This window comes from Rhinoderma darwinii, chromosome 8 (assembly GCF_050947455.1).
Source record: "Rhinoderma darwinii isolate aRhiDar2 chromosome 8, aRhiDar2.hap1, whole genome shotgun sequence".
NCBI classification, from domain to species: domain Eukaryota; kingdom Metazoa; phylum Chordata; class Amphibia; order Anura; family Rhinodermatidae; genus Rhinoderma; species Rhinoderma darwinii.
In genome coordinates, this window is record NC_134694.1 from 22,073,064 (window position 1) to 22,098,142 (window position 25,079).

At 42.5% G+C, this 25,079-nt stretch overlaps 1 protein-coding gene across 8 annotated transcripts in view; it reads right to left on the minus strand.

The window, feature by feature from the left end:
• Nucleotides 1-7,406: 7,406 nt before the first annotated feature.
• GAPVD1 (GTPase activating protein and VPS9 domains 1) overlaps nucleotides 7,407-25,079 on the minus strand; it is a 74,471-nt gene continuing 56,798 nt past the window's right edge. For 7 of the 8 annotated variants that reach the window (XM_075835482.1, XM_075835481.1, XM_075835483.1 and 4 more), the window contains 8 exons: nucleotides 24,655-24,784; nucleotides 24,406-24,515; nucleotides 23,689-23,848; nucleotides 22,944-23,131; nucleotides 19,938-20,151; nucleotides 14,897-14,969; nucleotides 13,598-13,795; nucleotides 7,407-13,050 (listed from right to left, as the gene is read on the minus strand). In XM_075835482.1, the coding sequence (XP_075691597.1) occupies nucleotides 12,910-13,050; nucleotides 13,598-13,795; nucleotides 14,897-14,969; nucleotides 19,938-20,151; nucleotides 22,944-23,131; nucleotides 23,689-23,848; nucleotides 24,406-24,515; nucleotides 24,655-24,784 (1,214 nt within the window). In that variant the 3' untranslated portion in view covers nucleotides 7,407-12,909. Of the gene's footprint in view, nucleotides 13,051-13,597; nucleotides 13,796-14,896; nucleotides 14,970-19,904; nucleotides 20,152-22,943; nucleotides 23,132-23,688; nucleotides 23,849-24,405; nucleotides 24,516-24,654; nucleotides 24,785-25,079 lie in introns of those variants that run through there. The other variant, XM_075835488.1, reaches the window with a different exon arrangement.

Here is a 25,079-nt window from a genome sequence, read left to right on the forward strand (position 1 = left end):
TGGCTGCAAAGCAAGTCATATGTCCATCAAGCTCAACCAAAGAATTGGAGAAATGATAGAACTTTGTTTTACGCCCATTGATCCAGAGGAAGGTTTAAAATGAATATAAAAATTAAGCATCGTGTCACCAACTTTTCCCTCATAGATTGTAAGCGCTTGCGAGCTGGGATCTCCCTCCTCTTGTTTGAATTGTTAGTTTGTCACTATGTAATGTCTGATTTTGTTTGTAGATGGTCCCTCTCTGAATTGGCTGCGGAATGTGTAGCTATATCAAGATTATTATTTAGAGGAGACATAGTTAATAACGGCCAGCAGGTGGCAGTGATATCACCAAGTGGGAGGAGAGCAAAGGAGTGAATAGGCAACTACACCCCAGAGCAGAAGAAAAGGAGTACTAAACATAATTGGGATGGGGCATGTGGATGGCACTGTGGCTGCACTGTATATAGGGGGTATGTTTCTGATGCTGTATATTAGAGGTGCAAAACCTGCAGCCCATAGAGAGATTTGCTTGTCATAAACCAGCCGCATCTTTCTGATGCAGAGTGCCATTATTATTTTTTTATCGCTCCTCCCTATACTACAGGACGTGGAAGATGCATATGAGCAGCCATAGGAGCTGCATGTAAATGGAGGTGCCATGTGGCTGATGACACTAATTGGGGCACTGTGGTTGTCACTGCTATGGAGGTCACTCACTGTGACTGTTCTATATTAAGTAACTTAAATGTCGTTCTCAGCAAAACTGATCCTGTGAGATCCCTAGTGCAGGTGCGGAGAGGTGGTGGCACATAACAGGGAATCTCTGGTGCTTTTTGAGCCTGTGTCGTGCATCGCTCTTAAGAACATGTGCTAGACCTAACACGCACACTTTAACGGAGTGCTTTGAGTACATTTGATACACTAATGTCTTGAAAAACCTTCTGACATAAGTTTTGATTGGTGGTGTGCCGATGTCCAATCCCCCACGATCACCAGAACTAAAGAGCATAAGTGCTTCCTTCAGCATTGATCGTCTAAATTTAGCAAATCATCGATGAGCCGGAGTTAACGATATAAGGGCCATAGCCTTTCTATGAGCTTGTACACCATTCTGCCCGGTTCATCCGAATAAAGCCTAAGTGACACATACTCAGCTGAGCACATTTGCCGTTCCAGCGATCGTGGGAGTTTGGGCACTTAGACCCCCTACTGATCAAAACTTATGAAATGTCAGAAGTGTTCTCAAATTATAGTAGTTTTTTTTTGCCGTTGGAAGCAGTACAAACTGGGATGTGGCACTGGGACCAAATAAAGGTTATGCACCCCTTGCTGTATATAAATGGTACAATATTTGGGAGTGCTTTGGCTATCCCTGTATTAGGTGCAGTGATAGTCACTTCATTTTCCCCTTGTAGCTAGTGCCATCTATAAGGGGAAAATAAAGTGACAGGGCATCGGAGGCACCAAGACTATGGTGGATTAACCACTACTGAGCTATGCCACTACTAAATGAGTACTAATCAGTACCTTACGCTTGGCCTGAAATATGTGAGCAGTGCAGAATTTCTACTAACGATGAAATGTAGACCAGAATCCAATATCATGTAAGTATCAGACTAGATGTACATATGTGATACAAAAGAATCTTTTCTGCATGTCCCTAAAACAGATGGTTTTATTTTTTTGCTGTAGCGCAAGTTCATCCAGCTAGAAAACCCCTTCTTGACGTGAACAGTGGATACATTCGTTTCTTACCCTTCCCACAAATGAGATCCATTGTTTATCAGGCTATGTCCACACGGCATAGGTTTGAGGCAGAAAAATGCAATGCTGATTTCAAGAGAAAACAGCCTCTGCATCCAAGGCATATTTTGGAACGGATTTTCAGTGTTTTTTGTGTTTGCAAGTATATTTTGAGGTGTTTTGTTTTGTTTTTTTTGTAGTCACGATAGAAAATAGTTTTGAAAATCCCAGAGACGCCATTTCTTTTAACGAGGCGTATTTTTACGTAGCGTATTTAAATATAGGGGTGTAAAAATACATCTTGTCTGAACTACAGTGTATTTCCCACTTAATTCAATGGGAGTCGTTTCTAGGCGTATTTCGAGGTATATTGCGCTCCAAAATACACCTGCAACTTGCCTGTGCGAACATACCCTTACATTTCTGAGCTTTTGTTTGATCATGTCATACATAGCCTTGCGTGACTGCATCTTCTGCTAGACAAAGTGGTAGGAGACAGTACACACAGCCACGTCACTGCCTCCCTCTTCCTAGAAGTCCATGCATGGTGTAAAAGAAATGAAAGCAGAGGACTTGTTGCTTCTGATCTGCCCAATGTGAGTGGACAACCCCTTTATTAATTTACTTGAGAGGCCGATGTAAATAAATAGTACACCATTTATTGGAAGTGTATATAAACTCCTGCACATAGGTGTTTTTTTTTTTTTGTGTAAATCTGGATTTGTAAATGGGTCATGTAGGATTTTAAAGCTTCTGATTTAAAATAAAAGAAAGTAAATAGTCTTATAGCCATTTTCTAGGATCAGAAAAATGCATAATAACTTCTTGCAAAAGTGAATAGCTTTAATAATTACTAACATACACCTTCTTTCCCAATGGAGACAGACCGCAGAAGTCAAGTGCATCAATGCAAGTGAACGTGTACTTTAACAGTAGTCTGTATTGCGCTTGCGTCCTAACTCATAATAATAATTATTTTTTTCTTAATTCGTTAAATCGGGCTTTACCTCGTCCTAGACGACCATGAGAGGGGTTTAGGCAGGGAGGGATTGGTAGCAGGAGATGCCAGAATTTGTAATTTGGGGTTATGCCACAAACACGTTTGCCAACCACCTACAAGAAAGTAATAGCGCTTGGCAAACAGGTAATAAACACAGACTTTGCATTTTTTGGAAAAATTAATAAGAAAACATCTTGTTTTGTCTACAGTTCCCATGCAGACCTAGGTATCTCCATGGTAACAGACTACAAACACATGCTTTTCCAACTGCCCCCTACGTTTTACAAACAGATTTGATAGGTTAGCAGGAAGGCGATAGATGGCAATTTGACTGCAAGATTAGATCAGGACAGGACTGTCTGACAGACAAACCCCCCCCCCCAGTGAGCATGCTCCACCTTTCCATACAACACATAGTGTGTATATATAGCTATATAGAACTGTTGGCACAGACTATATATGTAACCAACCCCATAACATTTCCCTACTTTTGTCTTCTGGAAAGGTTGTAAAGGTGACAATGGAGGATCTGTTCCTGGTGAAGACGGAAAAACCTACAAAACCCACAATGAAATGTATGAAAGGTGATCCAGAAACGCAACCATTAAAGGGAATATAAATAACCATATGATACAGTTGTAGAGGTCAATAAAACCTCATTTCTTTCAAGTAACATGTCTCATTGCCCTTTCAGTGTTCCTAAACACAGAAACTGACCCTAGATGTGTCAGAATCGGTCTCTGAGTAAGGGTATGTGCACACGTAGTGACCAAAAACGTCTGAAAATCCAGAGCTGTTTTAAAGGGAAAACAGCCCCTGCTTTTCAGACGTTTTTTGAGCAACTCGCATTTTTCGCTGCGTTTTTTTTACGTCCGTTTTTGGAGCTGTTTTCATTGGAGTCTATGAGAAAACAGCTCCAAAAACGTCCAAAGAAGTGTCCTGCACTTCTTTTTACGAGGCGTAATTTTACGCGTCGTAATTGCCGTACGACGCGTAAAATTACGCGTCGTGGGAACAATACAGCGTTATACCCATAGAAAGTAATGGGCAGATGTTTGACAACGTATTTGAGACGTATTTTCAGACGTAAACCGAGGCAAAGAACGCCTCGTATACGTCTGAAAATAGGTCGTGTGAACCCAGCCTAAGCCAACCATCCCCCAATTGTGAGTAACAGACTTCGCTTTCAAATTTTCTAAAGCTATAGTTTTTACTGTGAAAACCAGTGGCAGATCTATCTGGCAGCCACTTATCTTCCTCTTTGCTAGAAATAAAAATGCCCATTCGAGTCTGGGGAACATTGGGAAAGAGCGGTCAGCCTAAAAACAATTAAGCTGAAGGTTATCTTAGGGTATAATCACACGCTACAAAAACGTCTGAAAATCAGAGGCGGTTTTCCCTTGAAAACAGCTCCGTATTTTCAGCCGTTTTTCAAGCAACTTTCGTTTTTTACTGCCGTTTTTCTATTGAGTCAATGAAAACCAGCTCGAGAAGAGACATGCACTTCTTTACAAGGCATTTTTTTAAAAATGGCCACGTAAAAAACGCCCCGTGGGAACAGAACGCCACTTTTCCCGTTGAAATCAATGGGCAGATGTTTGGAGGCGTTCAACCCCCGCATTTTTAAGCAGTTTTTCAGGGTGTTTACGGCTTGAAAAATGGCTGAAAATAGCCCATGTGACCATACCCTTAGGTCTATTGCCAGATTACCCAGTGTTACGGTCACAGCCTAACGGAGGGTGAAAACATCAGATATTCCTTGACGTTTAGGCTGGACTCACACATGCAGTTCTCATGGCAATTTTTTTTGTGCCAAAGTCAGTTTTGGATCCAAAAAAAAAGTACAAAGTAAAGACTGATACTTCACTTTTGTATTTACTCCTGTGTTTGGCTCAATAAACCACTGTGAAAACGGACTGTGGTTCCATCCAAATAAAAACACAGATCTGATTAATATAGCAGTAAGGGAAAGACATTCCCCTTTGCTCCTTCTCTGCCCCCATTTCACCAACATTTTAAATGATCGAAGCTGCTGTAACTTTGTCGTATGGGACACACTACCTGACAATAACGTTAAATATGCTGTAACTGTAAGACCGTGACAACACAGGAACCAAACCGTCCCAACTGCTACAGCTCCGAGCTAGTCATGTCATTTTCTAATATTTTTAAAAAAATGACCTAATGAATTCCTCCCAATGGTAGCACATGTCCCTGTAAGAAAGTCCTTCTGTGGACCGGGCCATGTTCTAAGGATAGTCCTGGTAAGAGGTCAGTATATTCAGAGTGCACCCAACAAATGTTTACACACCAATCAGACATCATCTACTCAAGGTCATAAAACCAGTTTTGTCTGGATGGATTAGTGTAAAACTGACCTAAAATAGGACAGTGTTACAACCACTGAATAATTAACCATGTTGTGTGTGTGTGTGTGTGTATTATATAATATATACCATATGTAGCGTGGTTCTATAATTAGGGACAACGCTTTAAAGGGGTTTTTAGTCTCAAATTTACTCGATAGGCCATAAACATCTGCCATAAATGTCTGATCGGTTGGGGTCCCACCTTAGGCTCTTTTCATACTCCCCATAGAATTGAATAAAAAGTCAAGCACAGCCAGCTCTCCATGTCATCTGCAGTTGCTGCCTGGCAGATAACATACAGGGTACCCTCGTTCTCCCAGAGCTGGAACCTTTACCTAGATCTGAGATGGATGATATTTTTTTTCTAGTCCACTTTTATTAAGAAGAGGCGTTTTAAATATAAAATCCCTCCCTGCTGCATCCCACAGAGCTGAGCACTGCTGCATGTAAACATTGCAGCGGCACGGTCTGTGTAATGCGGCCGGCCTCCCAGCCTGTGCAATGTACACGACACTCTTAGGGTATGTGCACACGACCTCTTTTCAGCCGAATTACAGCTGAAAAGACGGCTCCAATACGTCGGCAAACATCTGCCCATCGCTTGCAATGGGTCTTAAGATCTTCTGTGCGGACGAGCTGTCATTTTACACGTCGCTGTCAAGACCGCACGTAAAATTACGGCCGCTTCAAATAAGTATCGGACACTTCGGACGTAATTGGAGCCGTTTTTCATGGACTCCAATGAAAACCAGCTCCAATTACGTCCGTAAAAGACAGCGCGAAAAACGCGTGCACTTGTAAAAAAGTCTGAAATTCAGGAGCTGTTTTCAGACGTAATTGCCGTTATCGTGTGCACATACCATTAGGCCTAATACACATGAGCGTGTTCGGTCCGTTATATACGATCCACATGTCGGCCGCATTTCCCAGACCGAAGACACTGCCGGGAGCCGGGCTCCTAGCGTCATAGTTATATGACGATAGGTGTCACTGCCTCCCCGCGGATCTACTGTCCCGTACTGAAACCATGATTACAGTACGGGACAGTTTTCCCACAGCGAGGCAGGGACTCCTAGCGTCATAGATAAGTATGATGCTAGGAGCCCGGCTCCCTGCACTGTGTTCAGTCTGGGAAATGCAGCCGACATGTGGACCGTATATCACGGATCGAACACTCATGTGAATTAGGCCTTACACAGCACCGGTATCTGGCCAACATCTTTAGGCATCAATCAGGTACCCTTAACACTAAGCGGGCTGGTTTAATTGCAACCACTAAACAACCTCTTGAACTTTTGATTAGTTGCCCATAAGGAGAAATGTTTTGTATGTAAAGCCGATTGGCTACTCTACAGCATTTTTCCTGTAAAGATGTCATGAGGCTGGTCAGGTGATATTGCCCTGTCATAACTAATTTGATGCAGGATAGGCCACCAATATCTGATCAGTGGGGGTCCTTACAAAGGTAAATATGTTAAAGTGTAGCTAAATGTTCAACAAACGTGTGACATGTCAGAAGTGTGGATTGGTGGGGGTCTGCGCACGGCGACAACCACCAATCGCTAGAACGAAGCATCTGAAGCACTCGTGTGAGCGCTCAGCTGCTTCGTGTCTGTTCGGCTTTTTCTGGAAAGCTGATATATCGGAGTACGGGCTCATAGACTTTCTATTGAGTCCGTACACCGATACATTTATTTCTGGAAACAGCCGAACAGACACGAAGCAGCTGAGCGCTCACACGAGTGCTTCAGATGCTTCGTTCTAGCGATTGCTGGGGGTCTCCGTGCGCAGACCCCCACCACTCCAAACTTCTGACGTCACTATGACGTGTCAGAAGTTTGTCCAACGTTTAGCTACACTTTAAGTGTTAACACTTCGTAATATACACTGCGGTTGACGGATTTATACTGGTGCAAAGGAAAAGTAGAGTAGTTGCCTGGGAGCCAATTAGATTGCTGCACCTTCTGAAAAATTAGGCTGTATCTGGTTGGTTGATTTGGAAAATTACTCAATTTTTCCTTGTATTCATTTTGATACAAATCCCTCACTTAAAATTCTGCCTGTGCAAAGCAGCTACATCATGTACAGGGGAGCAGGGAGCTGTCAGAGCGGCGGCAGGTCTGTGCTGGCTTCAATGAAACGCAATACAACTCGGCTAGTACCTGCGGCAGCTCACCAGGACAGGCAGTACTTGATGTGCGGACACTGGTGACGTATAGTTACACAAGTACAGAACGTTCATTATAATAAAGCTTTTTTTCTTTTACAAACTGTAGGATTTTCCCCATATAGGACAAATAAAAATCAGACTCTTGAAATAAATGACACCGTGCATCCCTGTCAGTTTTTATTTCATGTGAATCATTAAAAATATATATATTTTACAGCATAGCAGGGGAATCTTTTTCAGGCCAGTGTTTAGTCACCCTGAAAATACTTAAAGGTTCTCTTTAGAAAGGATTATGGGAAACATTAACCATACAGGGACTACTTATGACTGTTCAAGAGGTCTAAAGGAAAAAAGCAAGAAAATTGTAAATGGTATCCAGTTATTAACAAGTAAATATAAAAGCTTCAAATCCCTTTATAAGACGGATTAACCATGATATTTAAAAGGAGAACTCTCGCAAACTCGACATCAATGTGTTTTGGCAGGGGCGCTGCCCATGGAATAATGCGCCCAACCATTCTACTGGTTTCTAAAGAATTGGTAACCTGTGATCTCATAAATCCACACAAACTCTTGCCTTTTCTGTTTATAGGAGTACACACTTGTCCAGTTACATGGACTGTGGCCTAAAGTAACATTCAACAGTGAGCATGATAATGAAGCAAGTAAGGCAACCACATGAATACATGACCTGCGGAGTTTTAGTACAGTATTGCCTCAGATACAAATAAAAAAGGCATGAACTGGTTTAGTCCACAAACTTGATAAACTTTGCAAATTTGCTCAACGTTTAGGCTGATTTTAAAGACTTTGCTTTCCTTCTACGGATAGCGGAAAGTATTCTCCATTCACATTCAAAGCTACATCTGGTGCTTCCCAGTGTGTCTGTGGGAGCATAGATGACACAGTGAGATCTAAAGTTGGCCATACACAAAGGCTCAATGTTGGGTTCGGCCAATTTAGGTTTATGAGGGTCAGAGGCAGGTTTGATTTCAACATACCCAATCTCCGGTTCCCACAGAACATAAGCCGCCGCCAAAGCGGGCCGGGCAGCCGCTGCCAAAGAGGGCCGGGCAGCCGCTTGTTACCAGCTCCCCATTAAAGAAACATGCACACTTAGTTCAGCCTGCATGTTTATGGTGGAGTAATGAGAAATAGACATTTGTATGACAGCTGACCATTGTTTACATGTGACAGCAGAAATTTACTTTTACTTTGGATGTAAAGGGAGAAGGAAATAACTCAAGTGCTTGCATATTTATGCATTTTTTAAGATTTAACCAGTGAAAGGTTATAGATTTTTTTTTATATATAGGTGGAGTTTTTCTTTATGTATTGTACAGCGTTGAAGTGTGAGCCCTGCTGTTTCATGCAGTGTTGGGATCTAGTAGGTCTCAGCAATAATGAAGCAAGCTTTGCAATGGACAGCACCATTAAAATAATAAATTAGACTCCAGTTTTCTATGTTTCAAGTCTTGGAATAAAATTTATATAATATATAGACCTTAAATATATAGCTTTGTTTGTTGTATGCTTTACTTAAATACTGTGGCTTTGTGGGGTATTATTTTTGGACCCCTTTTATACGGCATCAGCCCCCTATACCCATTTCACGAAACTAGACCTTATAACGCTAAGTTTCCAAGTAAGAGGCCTCTTTAGTGATAAAATTATAACTTATACACCCGAGATGAATCAGGAAATGAAGTAATGTTAACTCAATGCCAGAAACATGTAAAAAAAAAAATATATACATTTTCTTTAGAAGCCAAACATTTTATTTAGGCCAGGATCACAGTCGATGCAATTTTTGGCTCAATATTTTTTTTATCCAAACACAGGAGTCAACGCAAAAGAAAAAATGCATCAGTCTTTTCTTTATACACAAAAAAATTGCGTCAAAACTGTGTTATCCTGGCCTTCTGCCCCTTGCACACGACAGAGTTTGGGCAGTGAAAAAACGGTCAGTGTCGGCCGTATTTCGAGGTCCGAACACAGTACAGGTGAACGGGACTCCAAGCATCATAAACCATCTGATGCCAGGAGTCTCTGCCTCCCCGCGGAACGTACTGTATAATTTTGTTCAGTATGCAACAGCAGTTCCGTGGGGAGGCAGGGACTCCTTGCATCATAAAATGTCTATCATGCCAGGAGTCCTGTTCACCTGTACCGTTCAGGCCGGGAAATGCGAATGACACGCAGACCGTTTTTCACGGCCCGAACTCTCTCGTGTGCAAGGGGGTGTTACACCGGTTCTGCTAGTTCACTTTAAAGGCCCTGTTCACACAGAGTTCTTTTGAAGGAAGAAAAATCTGCCTGCACTTGCTTTGCGGCCATTAAGCACAGTGGCCAAAAAACACAGCGAAAACCCTTTCTCTGCCTCCCATCGATGTCAACGGGAGGTCAGAAACTGAAACGTGGGTAGAGCAGGTTGCCCTTTTTTTTTTTTTTTTTTTGCGAGAGCCCAGAAGCCACTGGAGGAAAAAAAAAAAAAAAAAAGGGGAAAAAAACCCAAACACCTCCACCCTCCATTGAAATCAATAAGGCAGTTTCGGAAGTTTTTGGGCGCGGATTCAAACTCTATTCCCACCTCAAAATCAGCACCAAAAGACTGTGTGAACTGGGCCTATAAGAACCTAACACCAGGATCGACTTGCTTTGTATTAAGACACCTGTACAATTAAATACTAAATCAGAGGCTACAAATAGTTAGACATGCCCATATAAAGGGAACCTGTCACCTCAAACACCCTGCTCTATATGATGGCAGCAATGCAGCGAGCAGGAGGAGTGGATTGATATTGTTTTGTGAGAAGATTCAGCACAAGTTGTATTTTATTCATTTAAATCCCTGCTCCGTGTGCTTATGTCCAGTAGGAGGAGTGACTCAATGATTGACAGCCTGCCCTGTATGAGTGTGCACGGAGTAGCACCGCCCACTGGACTCTTAGGCCCACAGTGAGCAGGGATTTAAATGGGGGACGGGACGGGGGACATGATAAATAATTTCCAGTCCCACAATGGGATCGTTGTTGTTTAGTGTAACAGAATTGTATTAGACCATCATACAATGTGATAAATGAAGAGAGGCCTCTCCTGGTGACAAGTTCCCTTTTAAAACTGGTTGTTCAGGATTAAATGGTGTTTGCTTGTTTATTAGAAACTCTGCCTCTTTCCATATATCTGGTGTGGTAGATTCAGCCCAATTCACTTCAATAGGGATGAGTTGCAATACCAGACCACCCATGGATGAGAGCGGCACTGTCTCTAGGGGGGGGGGGGGGGGGCATGATAAACGGATCCTGGAAAACCCCTTTATCATACATACCTAAAACGGAAGAAGCAAACAATTCAAGAAATCTGAGAAAATAATAGTGTGTAACAGAACAGGTTTCCTACAGAAAGTTTAGAATAGAAGCAGAGACACTAGTAGCTGCCTAGAAAATATTACAGAAGACCACCATCTGTCCTCCGCTATCTCAGGCTTACGTGAGCAGATCATACATGTTAAATTCTGTAATAATATAGAAAAAAGTTACACGTATTGTGCCATTTATGCGTATAGATATGCACACATATAAAGTTAAATTCCTATAATCCGCGATTCAATAGTCTGGTCTAATAATCCAGAATCTTACAAACCAGAGTTGGAAGACGGACGGTTTATTTTATGTGGGACTTTGCTGTTTTTAAACATTCTGCAGATACGGAACCCAGTGAGTAACGTCCCAGTAACGCCGGATTAAATGAATTTGACCATATGTATACGTATACATACTACTCAGCCACCTATGTTACAGGATTTTGTATAGGAGCGATTGACTTGACAGTTTTATCTTTAGTACATGTACAATAAAGCGAAGACTATGATATTTCTATCACAGCAAAAAGTGCTGATTAAAATCTCCCAGCAGGCATCTAGTCAGCCATTTAGTAACCAGTAGCCTTTATACATAGATTGTGCCTCAGAGATATCAATAATTAACGTTAAACTATACTCAATTACAAAATGACGGCTCCTACTCTAGTTGGATGGCTGGTAATTTGATTATGGAGCCAAAACTAAAATCCTGCCATTTTATATTTCCAAAATTATAGCGGAATTGGATTTAAAAAAAATCTCATACACGATCTACTTTTGGCAAGTCAAGAAAAAAAAAATTGTAACTGTAAACCGCATCGCTTTAAGGCCTCATTTACACGAGCGTATTATACGCGCGTGCGACGCGCGTGCTTTTCACGCGTGTCGTACGCACCTATAATAGTCTATGGGGCTGTTTAGACGATGCGTGAATTTTGCGCTGCGTGAGTGCGTTGCGTAAAACTCACGACATGTTCTATATTCTTGCGTTTTTCACGCAACACGCACCCATTGACTTCAATGGGTGCGTGAAAACAACGCATGCCACACTGACGGTCCTGCGTTGCATGCGCGAAAATCACGCAAGAGCTGTCAAAAGGATGAATGTAAACAGAAAAGCACCACGTGCTTTTCTGGTTACAAACATCCAAACGGAGTGTCAAATTAGAGATGAGCGCACCGAACTTCACCGGGTTCGGCAGAACTCGTTTTAACCGAACCCGGCAAAAAATGTTCGGGTACGCGACGTCAGGAGACAGTCACTGCCCACGGTGCTCAAAGACTTAAACTGGTTCAGCACCATGGACAGTGACTTTCGATCACAATATACATATACGTGTAAAAAAAAACAGAAGTTCTGACTTACCGATAAGTCCCGGCTCCTTCCTCCAGTCCGACCTCCCGGGATGACAATTCAGGCCAAGTGACAGCTGCAGCCAATCACAGGCCAAGCACAGGCTGCAGCCAATCACAGGCTGCAGCGGTCTCATGGCCTGCCGCGTCATCCTGGGAGGTGGGGCCGGATGACGAGAGGGACGCGTCACCAAGGCAACGGCCGGGAGCCCGGACTGGGGGAAGCAGGAAGTTCTGGGTAAGTATGAAAGTCTTTTTTTATTCACAGGTTGGTGTATATTGTGTTCGGCATTCACTGTCGAGGGTGCTGAAAGAGTTACTGCCGATCAGTTAGCTCTTTCAGCACCTTGGACAGTGACAGACGTCGACTAGCCTCATCTCTATGATGGCGGCTGCGCGAAAATCACGCAGCCGCGCATCATACACGGAGCTGCCAAGTGCCTTTTGCGCGCGCAAAACGCAGCGTTTTTTGCGCGCGCAAAACGCACACGCTCGTGTAAATGAGGCCTAAAACAGAGTGTCCATGATTAAGCGGTGAGGCACTTCACTCCCAACAGGCAGTAAAGTGAGATTTCATATATTCTTATTATTGCCACACTGCGGTAACAGTTTCAATTGTATCTGTATCTAAAACGCTTGAAAATGTGGTCCCTTTTTCTAAACCAAAAAAAAAACCACAATAAATAAAAATCCAAGCCTGCAAAGTAAATGTAATTTCTATTTAGTATTAAGTTTGTTTAAAAGAAAGCAGTATTAGAAAGGGGGAGGGGGACTTCAAGAAGGAGAAAACAACGCACCGCAGGCCTCGAATACCCCAGAAAGGTTACACCAACTCCTCTCTGTACAGTTATGATACAAGAAGCTGGTCTCTGCTGCCCACTGCTGGCAGGCAGGCGGCACTTTTTTTTTTCTTTAAAGCAGCTGGCGAACTTTACTTGCGCTCATCAATGGTTTTAATGAACTCCACCGCAGCTGTAAACTGCATCCACCAGTACGACTCCTCTCCAGTTAGACGGTTTGAATAGAAATGATTGATGTATTGTACAGTGGACAGGAGGCACGGTGGGTTGGCCTAAAAAAAGTGAACAGTAATAACCTGTTATAAAGACCTCTTCAAAAATGAGAAGTGATTGCTTCATACTATACATACATCCAGTCATACACCGTTCAAGGGGAGCGCCACAGTCCCATTACTGGAACTGCAACTCAGACCTGTTCACTTGGTACTACAGTAAAGAGAGCGGCGCAGTCCTACTGATTGGTGGCGGGCCAGGGGGTGGGACACCACCTATAATACAATGATGACCCACCCTAAGAAAGGCCATCAATGTCATATCCTGTAAAAGCCCTCTAACTTTTATGTGGGCATAAGAAAAGAGGCTAGCGGAGTAATTTTCTATTTTCTTCCATCATGGAATTTTTTTAATGGATATTTTGTCACACCCATTCCCCTCTTGAGCCAACCCCCAATTTTTTTTTCAAAAAGGGGGATGGAACTGTGAAAGTGGTGGCAAGGGTGATAGAACAATACAAAAACGGACAATTGGTAAAAACCAAAAGCAGCTTATAACCTCATAATAAAAAGAGAGTGTTACAGTTATAAGATTTTAAATGGTTACCTTAATAAGGACAAACACCAGCACAGGGACAAAATCATCGGCTCCTGGGACGGAATACTCGTTGGCCAGACTTAGAAGGTTCATAATGGTAGAACACATGCGCAGGATACACTGCACCTTGTCCCTGGGGGTTTTGTATGCACTAATGGTACGGATTTCAGCCTGTGCAGAAGGCCATGGAGCTTCCCTCAAATAAACCTAATAGAAGCCAACACAAGCAAGGATGTTATTATTCAGCACATCTGCAGGAACCTCTACGCTTCCTCCAGCCCATACATTTTTCTGGTGGATGTTGAAATATTTAAGGTACTGAAGTTTTAGGTTTTGGTGGAAATATCCTTAAATTGAATGTCCACCCTTGATCACCATTTCATTTTATGCTTTTTAACCTACGTCAGAGCTCCAAATCACCTGCAGACAGAGTTAGGGTATGTTCACACGGCTTAGCAAAATACGTCTGAAAATACGAAAACAGCTCCTGATTTTCAGACGTTTTTGTAGCAATTCCTGTTTTTCGCGGCGTATTTTACGGATGTTCTTGGAGTTGTTTTTCAATGGAGCCAATGAAAAACGGCTCCAAAAACGTCCCAAGATGTGACATGCACTTATTTTTCGCAGGCGTCTTTTTACGCGCCGTATTTTGACAGCGACGCGTAATATAACACCTCGTGTGAACAGAACATCATAAAACCCATTGAAAGCAATGGGCAGATGTTTGTAGGCGTAATGGAGCCGTTTTTTCAGGCGTAATTCGAGGCGTAAAACGCCCGAATTTAGTCTGAAAACACTGTGTGAACATACCCTTAAAGGGTAAATAAACTTTCAGAAAATTTCTGACATGTCATAATGACATGCGATAAGTTTTGATAGGTGGGGGTCGAAGCACCGAGACCTGAGCGCTTCTATTCGGATCTGCTTTTCTGGGAAAGTTGAACAATTGGTGTACGGACTTAGACTTTCTATTGAACCCGTACACCAAGTAGTAACATTCTGGCTGCCTGCAGCCACCACTGGGGGGAGCTTAGGAGTGCGTTGCATAATGTTTATACACTAAACTCCATAACACAGTAAGCCCTCTCTAGTGGTGGCTGCAGATAAAGTTCACTACAATTAAGTTAACAACTTTGTTACTATAGAGTAGGATATCATATGGTCATATGATTTGGCCAGACACATTAAAAGGGTAGACTGGGACAAAGGTTTTATCTGCCCCTGTCAGACTCCTATAAAAGTCCAAGCACAAATTAGGGATTATACGAATTATTAAAACCATGCAATTCTTGAAGCTTGTAAACTGACCTCAGGTATTTGTAGAGCTCTGTGATTAGCTGTTACCACTTTGGACAATCTTTGAATGTGTTCGTATAGCACTCTGTTTGGAGGAAAAAAAAAAAAACCCCCAATAAATTCTGCACAAGACAAGTAATTATAGACTAAATAGACCAAACCCTCCTGTTACCTTCCTTAAAAAAAAATAATAATAATTTCTAGCGATACATTTCCTTTTTCAGTTAAACAATTAGTATTTAAGTGATTACATATTGTTTTAATTTTTTTCACAAGTCAGGAAATATTATAAATTAGATTCTAATTTATAACATTTCCATGTGCTGGCCACTAGAGGGAGCAGTTCCCAAAATTGCAGCATGGTCACTGTGGTTAAAGAGGCTCTGTCACCAGATTTTGCAACCCCGATCTGCTATTGCAGCAGATAGGCGCTGCAATGTAGATTACAGTAACGTTTTTATTTTTTAAAAACGAGCATTTTTGGCCAAGTTATGACCATTTTTGTAGTTATGCAAATGAGGCTTGCAAAAGTCCAAGTGGGTGTGTTTAAAGTAAAAGTACAACTGGGCGTGTATTATGTGCGTACATCGGGGCGTTTTTAATACTTTTACTAGCTGGGCGTTCTGATGAGAAGTATCATCCACTTCTCTTCAGAACGCCCAGCTTCTGCCAGCTAGTAAAAGTATTAAAAACGCCCCGATGTACGCACATAATATACGCCCACTTGGACTTTTACTTTTCAACACGCCCAGTTGTACTTTTGCAAGCCTCATTTGCATAACTACAAAAATGGTCATAACTTGGCCAAAAATGCTCGTTTTTTAAAAATAAAAACGTTACTGTAATCTACATTGCAGCGCCTATCTGCTGCAATAGCAGATAGGGGTTGCAAAATCTGGTGACAGAGCCTCTTTAAGCAACCTCATTGATTTATGCTGCAAATTTGGGGTGGACACACTCTCCTCTAGTGTACTCACACAATCCCCCCTCCCTTCTTCTGGCTAGTGCCAGGAGAAGGAAGGGTTTCAATGTCTTCAAACCTCCTACACTGTGTGCCGCCATTTTCTGAGCAACTGCACAGTGTATGAGGATTAGATACAGGGCTCGGCAGAAAGTATCACACGAACATAATACACACATCATACACAAACATAAATTACCTGCTCCTGCCGCCGCCTCCGCTGGTCTACGCTGCTCTTCCTTGCGCCTTCGCTTCGTTGAACATATGGCCGCGGCCGTAAGTCGTCATCTTACTGTCCGGCAACAGCTTCCGGTCCACATGAAAATGGCACCGGATTTCGCTCTCCGAACGAGCTTTGTTTTGGTCCATTTGGGAGCGGCGCATGCGTTGTTCCCACACAGACGGCGCACGCAACTGAGAATGGAACTGCTCCCGTTCGCATGCTCTATGAGGTTGTATGTGTCGTAGAGCATTTCTGTATGTGTCGTTAATCGACACATACAGAAATGAGAAAAAAAAATGACAGCCCCCATAGAGAAGTAAAAGCAAGGCTGGGTTCACACGAGCACATTAACGTCCGTAATGGACGGACGTATTTCAGCCGGAAGTCCCGGACCGAACTCAGTGCAGGGAGCCGGGCTCCTAGCATCATAGTTATGTACGATGCTAGGAGTCCCTGCCTCTCCGTGGAACTACTGTCCCGTATTGAAAACATGATTACAGTACGGGACAGTTGTCCCGCAGTGAGGCAGGGACTCCTAGTGTCGTACATAACTATGATGCTAGGAGCCCGGCTCCCTGCACTGTGTTCGGTCCGGGACTTCCGGCCGAAATACGTCCGTCCATTACGGACGTTAATGTGGTCGTGTGAACCCAGCCTAAGAATACATGAAATAGTAAAACATGAGAACACAATTAAATAAAATGTAAAAAGTGCATGTCACTTCTTCAGCCGTTTTTCATGGACGCTATAAAAAAACAGCTAAAAAAACGGCGGTAAAAAACACAGCAAAAAATGCGAGTATGATTAAAAACCTTGAAAACCGCTCCGTATTTTCAGACGTTTGAGTTTGCGTGTGCACATACCCTTATTCAGTATATGCAAATGAGTATTTGAGCAACGAGGGCGTTACCGTTGCTCCAAAATTCTCTGCCTTCTTTCATTGATTGATTCATTGACGGGCCAGGGAATGTAAGGGTATGTTCACACGCAGTGGTTTCAGACGTAATTCAGGCGCCCCTAATACGCCTACAAACATCCGGCCACTGCTTTCAATGGGAATTACGATATTCTGTTCCCACAAGCCTTTATTTTAAGCGTCGCTGTCAAAATACGGCGCGTAAAATGACGGCTCGTCAAAAGAAGTGCATGTCACTTCTTGGGACGTTTTTGGAGGCTTTTTTCCATTGACTCCATTGAAAAACAGCTCCAATAACGGGCGTAAAAAACGCAGCGAAAAACGCAAGTTAGAAAAAAATCAGGAGCTGTTTTCGCCTGAAATTAGCTCCGTTTTTTCAGACGTTTTGGTCACGGTGTGTGAACATACCCGAATAGTTCACGACTGACCCCATAGTCTCCTGATCGCGCGCAGCTCTGCTTCATAATGGGCACATGCGCAGTACACCCTGGACTTTTCACAGTACAGCTCACGCCTGGACCCGGTCGTCTCCTGAGCGCGCTTCTGCTTCACGCGCAGTCAACAGCCTGGACTCCTGACTGATACATTGTAGCAAACTATTAGAGATTTGTGCAGCTGCTGCTGATGTATTGTCTAGACTGTATACACTTCTCAGAGCAGGACTAGGTATGTAGGTTTTCTGCCTCCGAATGTAAACAAGAATGTTGCCATTCACTGACATACAACTTCCTTCCTCAAAGTTTTGTTTGCGGACTCTTGATCCATATAATAAAGCTTTATTAACATAAAATTGGAAAACCCCTTTAAAAAGGAGCACAAAAAGCGATGATTTAATACTGAAAGATCCAACCAAAAGCCAGTACCAGAGGGCAAATGACTGCTTCCTCGCAGCAGATCGTGACATTGTCCTGCAGAGGGACAACCCACAGCGGTCCCAGAGGTGATATCACAGTTAACTTGCCCTCCGTTATGGCCATTTTGAATTGCAAACATTGGGGGAGATGTATCAAAATCTGGCACAAAAGTTTCTGCTTTCATTTTCCAGAGTCGAAAAAGTTTGAGGTAGAATCTAATTGGTTGCCACGGGAAACCACTGCAATTTTCTTTTGCGCCAGTTTTGATAAATCTCTCCCCTTTGTATTGGTTAATGTTCGTGAATCAGCTCTGAAGCATAAAAAAAAAAAAAGGAGTCAATTATAGTGCAAACCTATTCTGCCTCATGAAATCTCGCCACAGACCACCGCGCATTGACAGGACACACATGAAGGCCGGCAGCGTGGCACAATCACGTATCAGCACCCACAGAAATGGTTTACCCTTCTTATATTATTATGACGCAGTATAAAACTTTCTGCTTGACACTGTAAAAGTAAATCATGTATTTCATTTCTCATCTATCATTTACTCACTTACATTTAAAGCTTTTTTTGTTTATTTTTAGGGATTTTATGAAAATAAAGCTTAACCATTACATGTGATACGCCATGACTTTACACGCTTGCCAGAACTAGAATATAAAAGAGCTGAGCTTAGCTCGTGGAATCATGTTAAAGGGTGTCTAAACTTTTTTTTAAAACAAAACTTTAGAAACTTCCTCGGAAAGCCGGAGTGTGTGGGGTACGGGCTCAATAGAAAGTCTGCCGTTTCGTTTTAGCGAACGGTGGGGGTCTCAGATCAGTGCTGGGGGGGGGGGGGGGTTGATCCATAGACTTCAGTCTGTGCAGGGATCCGTGAAAATGGAACAAAATAGGACATGTTCTATTTTTCAACGGTCCGATGAAACAACGGCCCCACGGACGTAAAATACGCTCATGTGAATCAGGCCTAAAGACTGTTCCCATTTACCGTGACCTTGTCCTGCTTACACAACTGTGGGTTTGATTTATGTATCCACATACGCAATACTCTGTCGCTAAACACAGCAGCCGCACCTTTCCGTCTTGGAGTATATAGATAATTAGAACGCTAGGAGCCCGGCTCCCTAGACGTGGTTGGTCCGGGAAATACGGCCGACACGCAGTCTGTATATCACAGCTGGTTGAATGCGGACTTATACTGTAAAACTAATCAACTGTGCTATGGGGACTAGTTCAGGACATGGTTTTAGCCTTTGGATAGAAGCATGGTTTCCCATTAACTGACAGTAAGCAGAGATTGTGAAAAACAATGTATATTAGAAAGTTGAAGATCCAGAATTATAAAATGATTAAGCTTTATTTACATAAGACTGTAAAACCCTTTTAAAGTATACCTCTGGTTTTGAGGTCTCTTTTCAATGGCATTTTGTTAAATTCATTGTCAAACAAATTCTCATATATTGTTAACAGACCAGTCATGATGGCTCATATAGGACAATCTGTACTAACCAGTTTTGGTGGCAAACAGCTGTTATTGCGGGGGAAGCCATCGCCAGTCATACATGTGTCATTACATCCTGGCCATTCAAACGAACGGTCGTCCATATAGCACACAGACGTTCCCAAGCGGGGGACCGGCCTCTGTCGTCCATATGTCCTAATAGGAGAACGCCTTTAAACCCCCTTGGCCCTGCTCAGAACTTTCAATTACTGGAAATCTGATACAAGGAAAGGTCCATTAAAACCAATGACCGTGAGCTTAAAATGTTGTCAGATTTTCAGGAGCAGTAATCTATGAGCAGTGCCAAGGAGGGTTGAGCATCCAATAGAAACTTTACCGATGTGATCTTTTCACATGTGCCTATGGATGACATGCCGGATTATTATTAGGACTGGATTTCCCCTTTAAATTCCCCGTGGCTCTGGGGCACTTATGTTAATAACTCCCACTAATAACAATATGTAAGGAAAATGCTGTTTACAAAGTCCAATGATCTTTTATGTAATAGGCCTTAAAACCAGAGGTGCACTTTAAGTCTTCTGCCTTCCCATCTGTCACTCACTTCTCCTATCTGCCTCTTTTCCCTCCAACTCACTGATCACGTAGTACATCGCCATCCTGGTTGGGGTAGAAGGCCAGCTTGAAAATACGGTTCATCACGCTTCTCTCAATTGCAGTTTGCGCATCCTGCAGCTGCTCCTCGCTGGCATTTTGCCAAATGACATCTTGGGCCATCGCTCCGTACAGAGACTGCAGGAATTCCTCTACTTGCGCAGTTTTGTCATCGGCTGCCGTTAATTTCTGAAAGTCTATTGACAAAGAAGGACACAAAGTAAATCTTAGAAATGTACCTGAAAATTGGAGATATCAAAACTAGCGCAAAAACAAGCGGCACAAGTTGCCCATAGCAACCAATCACATTGCTGCTTTCATTTTCCAAAGATTCCCTAAAAAAATAGAATCTGATTGGTTGCTCTGGGAAACTGCTCCAAATTTTCTTTTCACTATCTTTAATAAGTTTCCGCCTCTGCGTGTGATGTATACAACCTAGTGCAGACCAAAAAACTGCTCCACTTAAATGAAAACCACTGCATCCTGCAAATACGAGCCATGTTAATGTTACATCTGGTACATTTTAATGGACACTGGATTTAATGTGATTTTACCTCATCCATTAACATCCAAATTCATACATTGGCCCACATTTACTAAGACCGTCGTATCTTATGCCAGTCTTAGTAAAGGAAAGACATGGTGTGATATGCGCCACATTAGAAGGTGCCCAGGTAAACTTCACAATAAGTCTGGGCCACTGTGTGAAATCCACGCACACTGGAGAAGCATCATCTACCGTAGCAATGTAATAGGAGTACTACCTTTCCCACATTTCAGGACTGTACCCCAACCTCATTGCTCTCCAGCGGTCGGTAGATATAGATACTATTGTGCACTAGTGACACCAGGGAGGTCATCTCCAGGACAACTTATCGCTGGCATTTAACGCTAAGGTAAGGGCCATACCACAAGGTCATACACTACCGTTCAAAAGTTTAGGGTCACCCAGACAATTGTGTTTTCCATGAAAACTCACACTTATATTTATCAAATGAGTTGCAAAATGACTAGAAAATATAGTCAAGACATTGACAAGGTTAGAAATGATGATTTTTATTTGAAATAATATTTTTCTCCTTCAAACTTTGCTTTCGGCAAAGAATGCTCCATTTGCAGCAATTACAGCATTGCAGACCTTTGGCGTTCTAGCTGTTAATTTGCTGAGGTAATCGGGAGAAATTTCACCCCATGCTTCCAGAAGCCCCTCCCACAAGTTGGATTGGCTTGATGGGCACTTCTTGCGTACCATATGGTCAAGCTGCTCCCACAACAGCTCTATGGGGTTGAGATCTGGTGACTGCGCTGGCCACTCCATTACAGATAGAATACCAGCTGCCTGCTTCTTCCCTAAATAGTTCTTGCATAATTTGGAGGTGTGCTTTGGGTCATTGTCCTGTTGTAGGATGAAATTGGCTCCAATCAAGCACTGTCCACAGGGTATGGCATGGCGTTGCAAAATGGAGTGATAGCCTTCCTTATTCAAAATCCCTTTTACCTTGTACAAATCTCCCACTTTACCAGCACCAAAGCAACCCCAGACCATCACATTACCTCCACCATGCTTGACAGATGGCGTCAGGCACTCTTCCAGCATCTCTTCAGTTGTTCTGCGTCTCACAAATGTTCTTCTGTGTGATCCAAACACCTCAAACTTCGATTCGTCTGTTCATAACACTTTTTTCCAATCTTCCTCTCTCCAATGTCTGTGTGCTTTTGCCCATATTAATCTTTTCCTTTTATTGGCCAGTCTCAGATATGGCTTTTTATTTGCCACTCTGCCCTGGAGGCCAGCATCCCGGAGTCACCTCTTCACTGTAGACGTTGACACTGGCGTTTTGCGGGTACTATTTAATGAAGCTGCCAGTTGAGGACCTGTGAGGCGTCTATTTCTCAAACTAGAGACTCTAATGTACTTGTCTTGTTGCTCAGTTGTGCAGCGGGGCGTCCCACTTCTCTTTCTACTCTGGTTAGAGCCGGTTTGTGCTGTCCTCTGAAGGGAGTAGTACACACCGTTGTAGGAAATCTGCAGTTTCTTGGCAATTTCTCGCATGGAATAGCCTTCATTTCAAAGAACAAGAATAGACTGTCGAGTTTCACATGAAAGCTCTCTTTTTCTAGTCATTTTGAGAGTTTAATCGCACCCACAAATGTAATGCTCCAGATTCTCAACTAGCTCAAAGGAAGGTCAGTTTTATAGCTCCTCTAAACAGCAAAACTGTTTACAGCGGTGCTAACATAATTGCACAAGGGTTTTCAAATCATCCATTAGCCTTCTAACACAGTTAGCAAACACAATGTACCATTAGAACACTGGAGTGATGGTTGCTGGAAATGGGCCTCTATACACCTATGTAGATATTGCATTAAAAACCAGACGTTTGCAGCTAGAATAGTCATTTAGCACATTAACAATGTATAGAGTGTATTTCTGATTAATTTAATGTTATCTTCATTGAAAAAAAACTGTGCTTTTCTTGCAAAAATAAGGAAATTTCTAAGTGACCCTAAACTTTTGAACGGTAGTGTATCTTTAGTAGACTCTTTCATAATAAACATTCAAGATAGAAATGGTTGGGGACATCTGGCATAAAGCATGCAATCCTACTAAAGCTTCCCATTACACAGAATAGGTTTGAATGGTAAATGTAACATCAGATACTGTAAGTAATTGGATATAAACTTATCTTAAAATAAGTCTGTATTCTAGTAATAAATAAACCCAGTGTCCGTATAAACCCAACATAAATGTAGATAAAGCCACAAGTGTTAATATGAATTGTAAACGCCGGCCATCTTTAGGGTGTGTGAACATCGCAGGAAAAACAATACGACCGCACCGTGTGAATATACCCTTATTGTGCGGTCTTTATAAATATATGTAAGCTTTTCTTACAATGCTCCATTTTATGGAAAATCCTTTTTACATTTGCCTTCCTACCCGTTACACAGAGGGAAACGTTGAGATTTGACAAAGAACTAGATTTACCTTGAATAAACTCCTGGATATTTTTCTCTTTACTCTCTAATAACAGCCGAACACAAACAGTAGTGAAGTAACGCGTAGAGACCTCCTTATCACGCAGAACTCTCTGCAGCAGTCGTTCAAGGTGAGCCTGTGTGCCTTGTAACCCCTGGCGACATCTTGTTAAATACGCAATATATGAGGCTCTTTTCCTACAATAACCAGCAGAAAAGCAAGTATATGAAATAATATTCCTGTCTAATAAAGACAACGCCTGTCAATATACTCTATCGGGGCATATGGACTTTATACAGTGGAGTTCTGCGCTCATGTGCCAGAGCAAGTAGGAGAGGCTTCTACTTTGGCGGACGAATGTAATATTACGTTTTCCCTGTTAGCCGAAGCGTCCCCAGCAATAACGGCTATTTACCACGTGTTCCAGGAGGCAGAGCCACATGTAGAGGATGTACACCGCTCACTGGGTCTAAAGTAAAAATACGCCCACTTGGGCATTAAGCAACTCATTAGCATAAATCTAAAATTGCTCATAAAGTGGTGAAAACAGATCTTTTTTTTAAAATAAAAAGCATTACTGTCATCTACATTATAGCGCCGATCTCCTTATATAGGAGATCGGGCACTTATAATGTGGTGACAGAGCCTCTTTAAGCCATCTCTTTCACCATCTTTTACAGCTGTATAGACGGCTAGCTTCTTCAAGTGGGTGGACTGTGCCCTCACACCCGCACCTCTACACATCTTTCCATACCTGTAATCCTCTGCTATGGATGCAAGGATCTTGCTGCAAGTACGGCTGTCGAACCTGCTCACACAGCGCATGGTCTCCTGAATCTGGGCCATGAGGTTCTTGTCCTGTAGATTAATAGCCTCGGCCAGCTGTACTTTTAAAAAGCATACAATCTCATTGTCTGAAAAAAACAAATAAATATATGAATTAAAAAACAAAAAACAAAAACAAGTTAAAACTAAATTTAAAAATAAAAATAAAAATAGAAAAACTGTCCCAATCTGTGTCAAGAGCCTCACCCAGGGATACGGTCACTTTTGACAGCAAGAACAGCACAGCTTACAGCGTTGTTCTTGCAGTCAAAACTATGGAAACCGCAACGAGAAGCCATGACGCCAGTGTGAACAGAACCAAAATAAAAATTCAAGTAAAACGGCGCTAAAATAATAACACCCCCCCCCCCCAACCCCCCAACCCTTGTGCAGAGTAATTGGCAAAGTTTAAATATATTAGGTCACTGTATTCGGACTGGAAACTTATTTAGAGATTTATCCATCAGCCTCTAAATCAATGGTCTCCAGCTGAATTGAAACTACAACGGTCGGCATGAGTCGGACAACCTGGGACTATAAAGAATGACTGCGCATCTGATCCATACACCTATAAGGCTACATTCTAGTTGTTTCGGAATCTCATCCAGGGTCCAGTAGTAAGAAAATGTAAATATTAAATGGTTACCATCAGGGTCGGTATGATCGGGCAGACCATTCCGCGTAGAGTGGGAGAGCATCGGGAATGCAACTGAATCTGCAGAGCATAAAGCTAATCGCAACTTCTTTTTTGCGTCCCTATAGAAATAAAAATAGGACTTTAGAATACAGCAAAGTATAGAGCGCACAGCAACCTGTGAATATGCAAGTCTTCACATTTATACAAGAACGGTGTTATACGGGGTGGACAGACGACACCATCCCTATAAACACCTACCTGTAGGAGTAGGAGGAGTCTGGCGGGTGAGCCGTTTGGCTGGCAGAATCTGGCAGATCGTCAGAGGTCATATTCTGCAAGGCTTCATCTCTAGGGGAATCGTGAAGACTTTCTCCATCACCAACCACATCTGCAACACATCACAATACAGATGAGAGAACAGCACTGGCAATAATCACATAACACACAGATCTCAATCTCCTCTCAAGTCTGTATTTATATGTAAAGATGAAAATGGAGGAACATTCAGTCAACTTCACAAAACAAAAGCTACATTGCAAGAAGCGGCTCATCCCGGGACCTGTAAGCAGCATTTATATTTGCAGCAGGAAAGACTTTGGGTCTCTGCGCTCCTCTATACAGCAATTTAGTAAACGGAACGGGGTGTCTATAGCACATGTACACGCCATGGGTATTTCATTGGG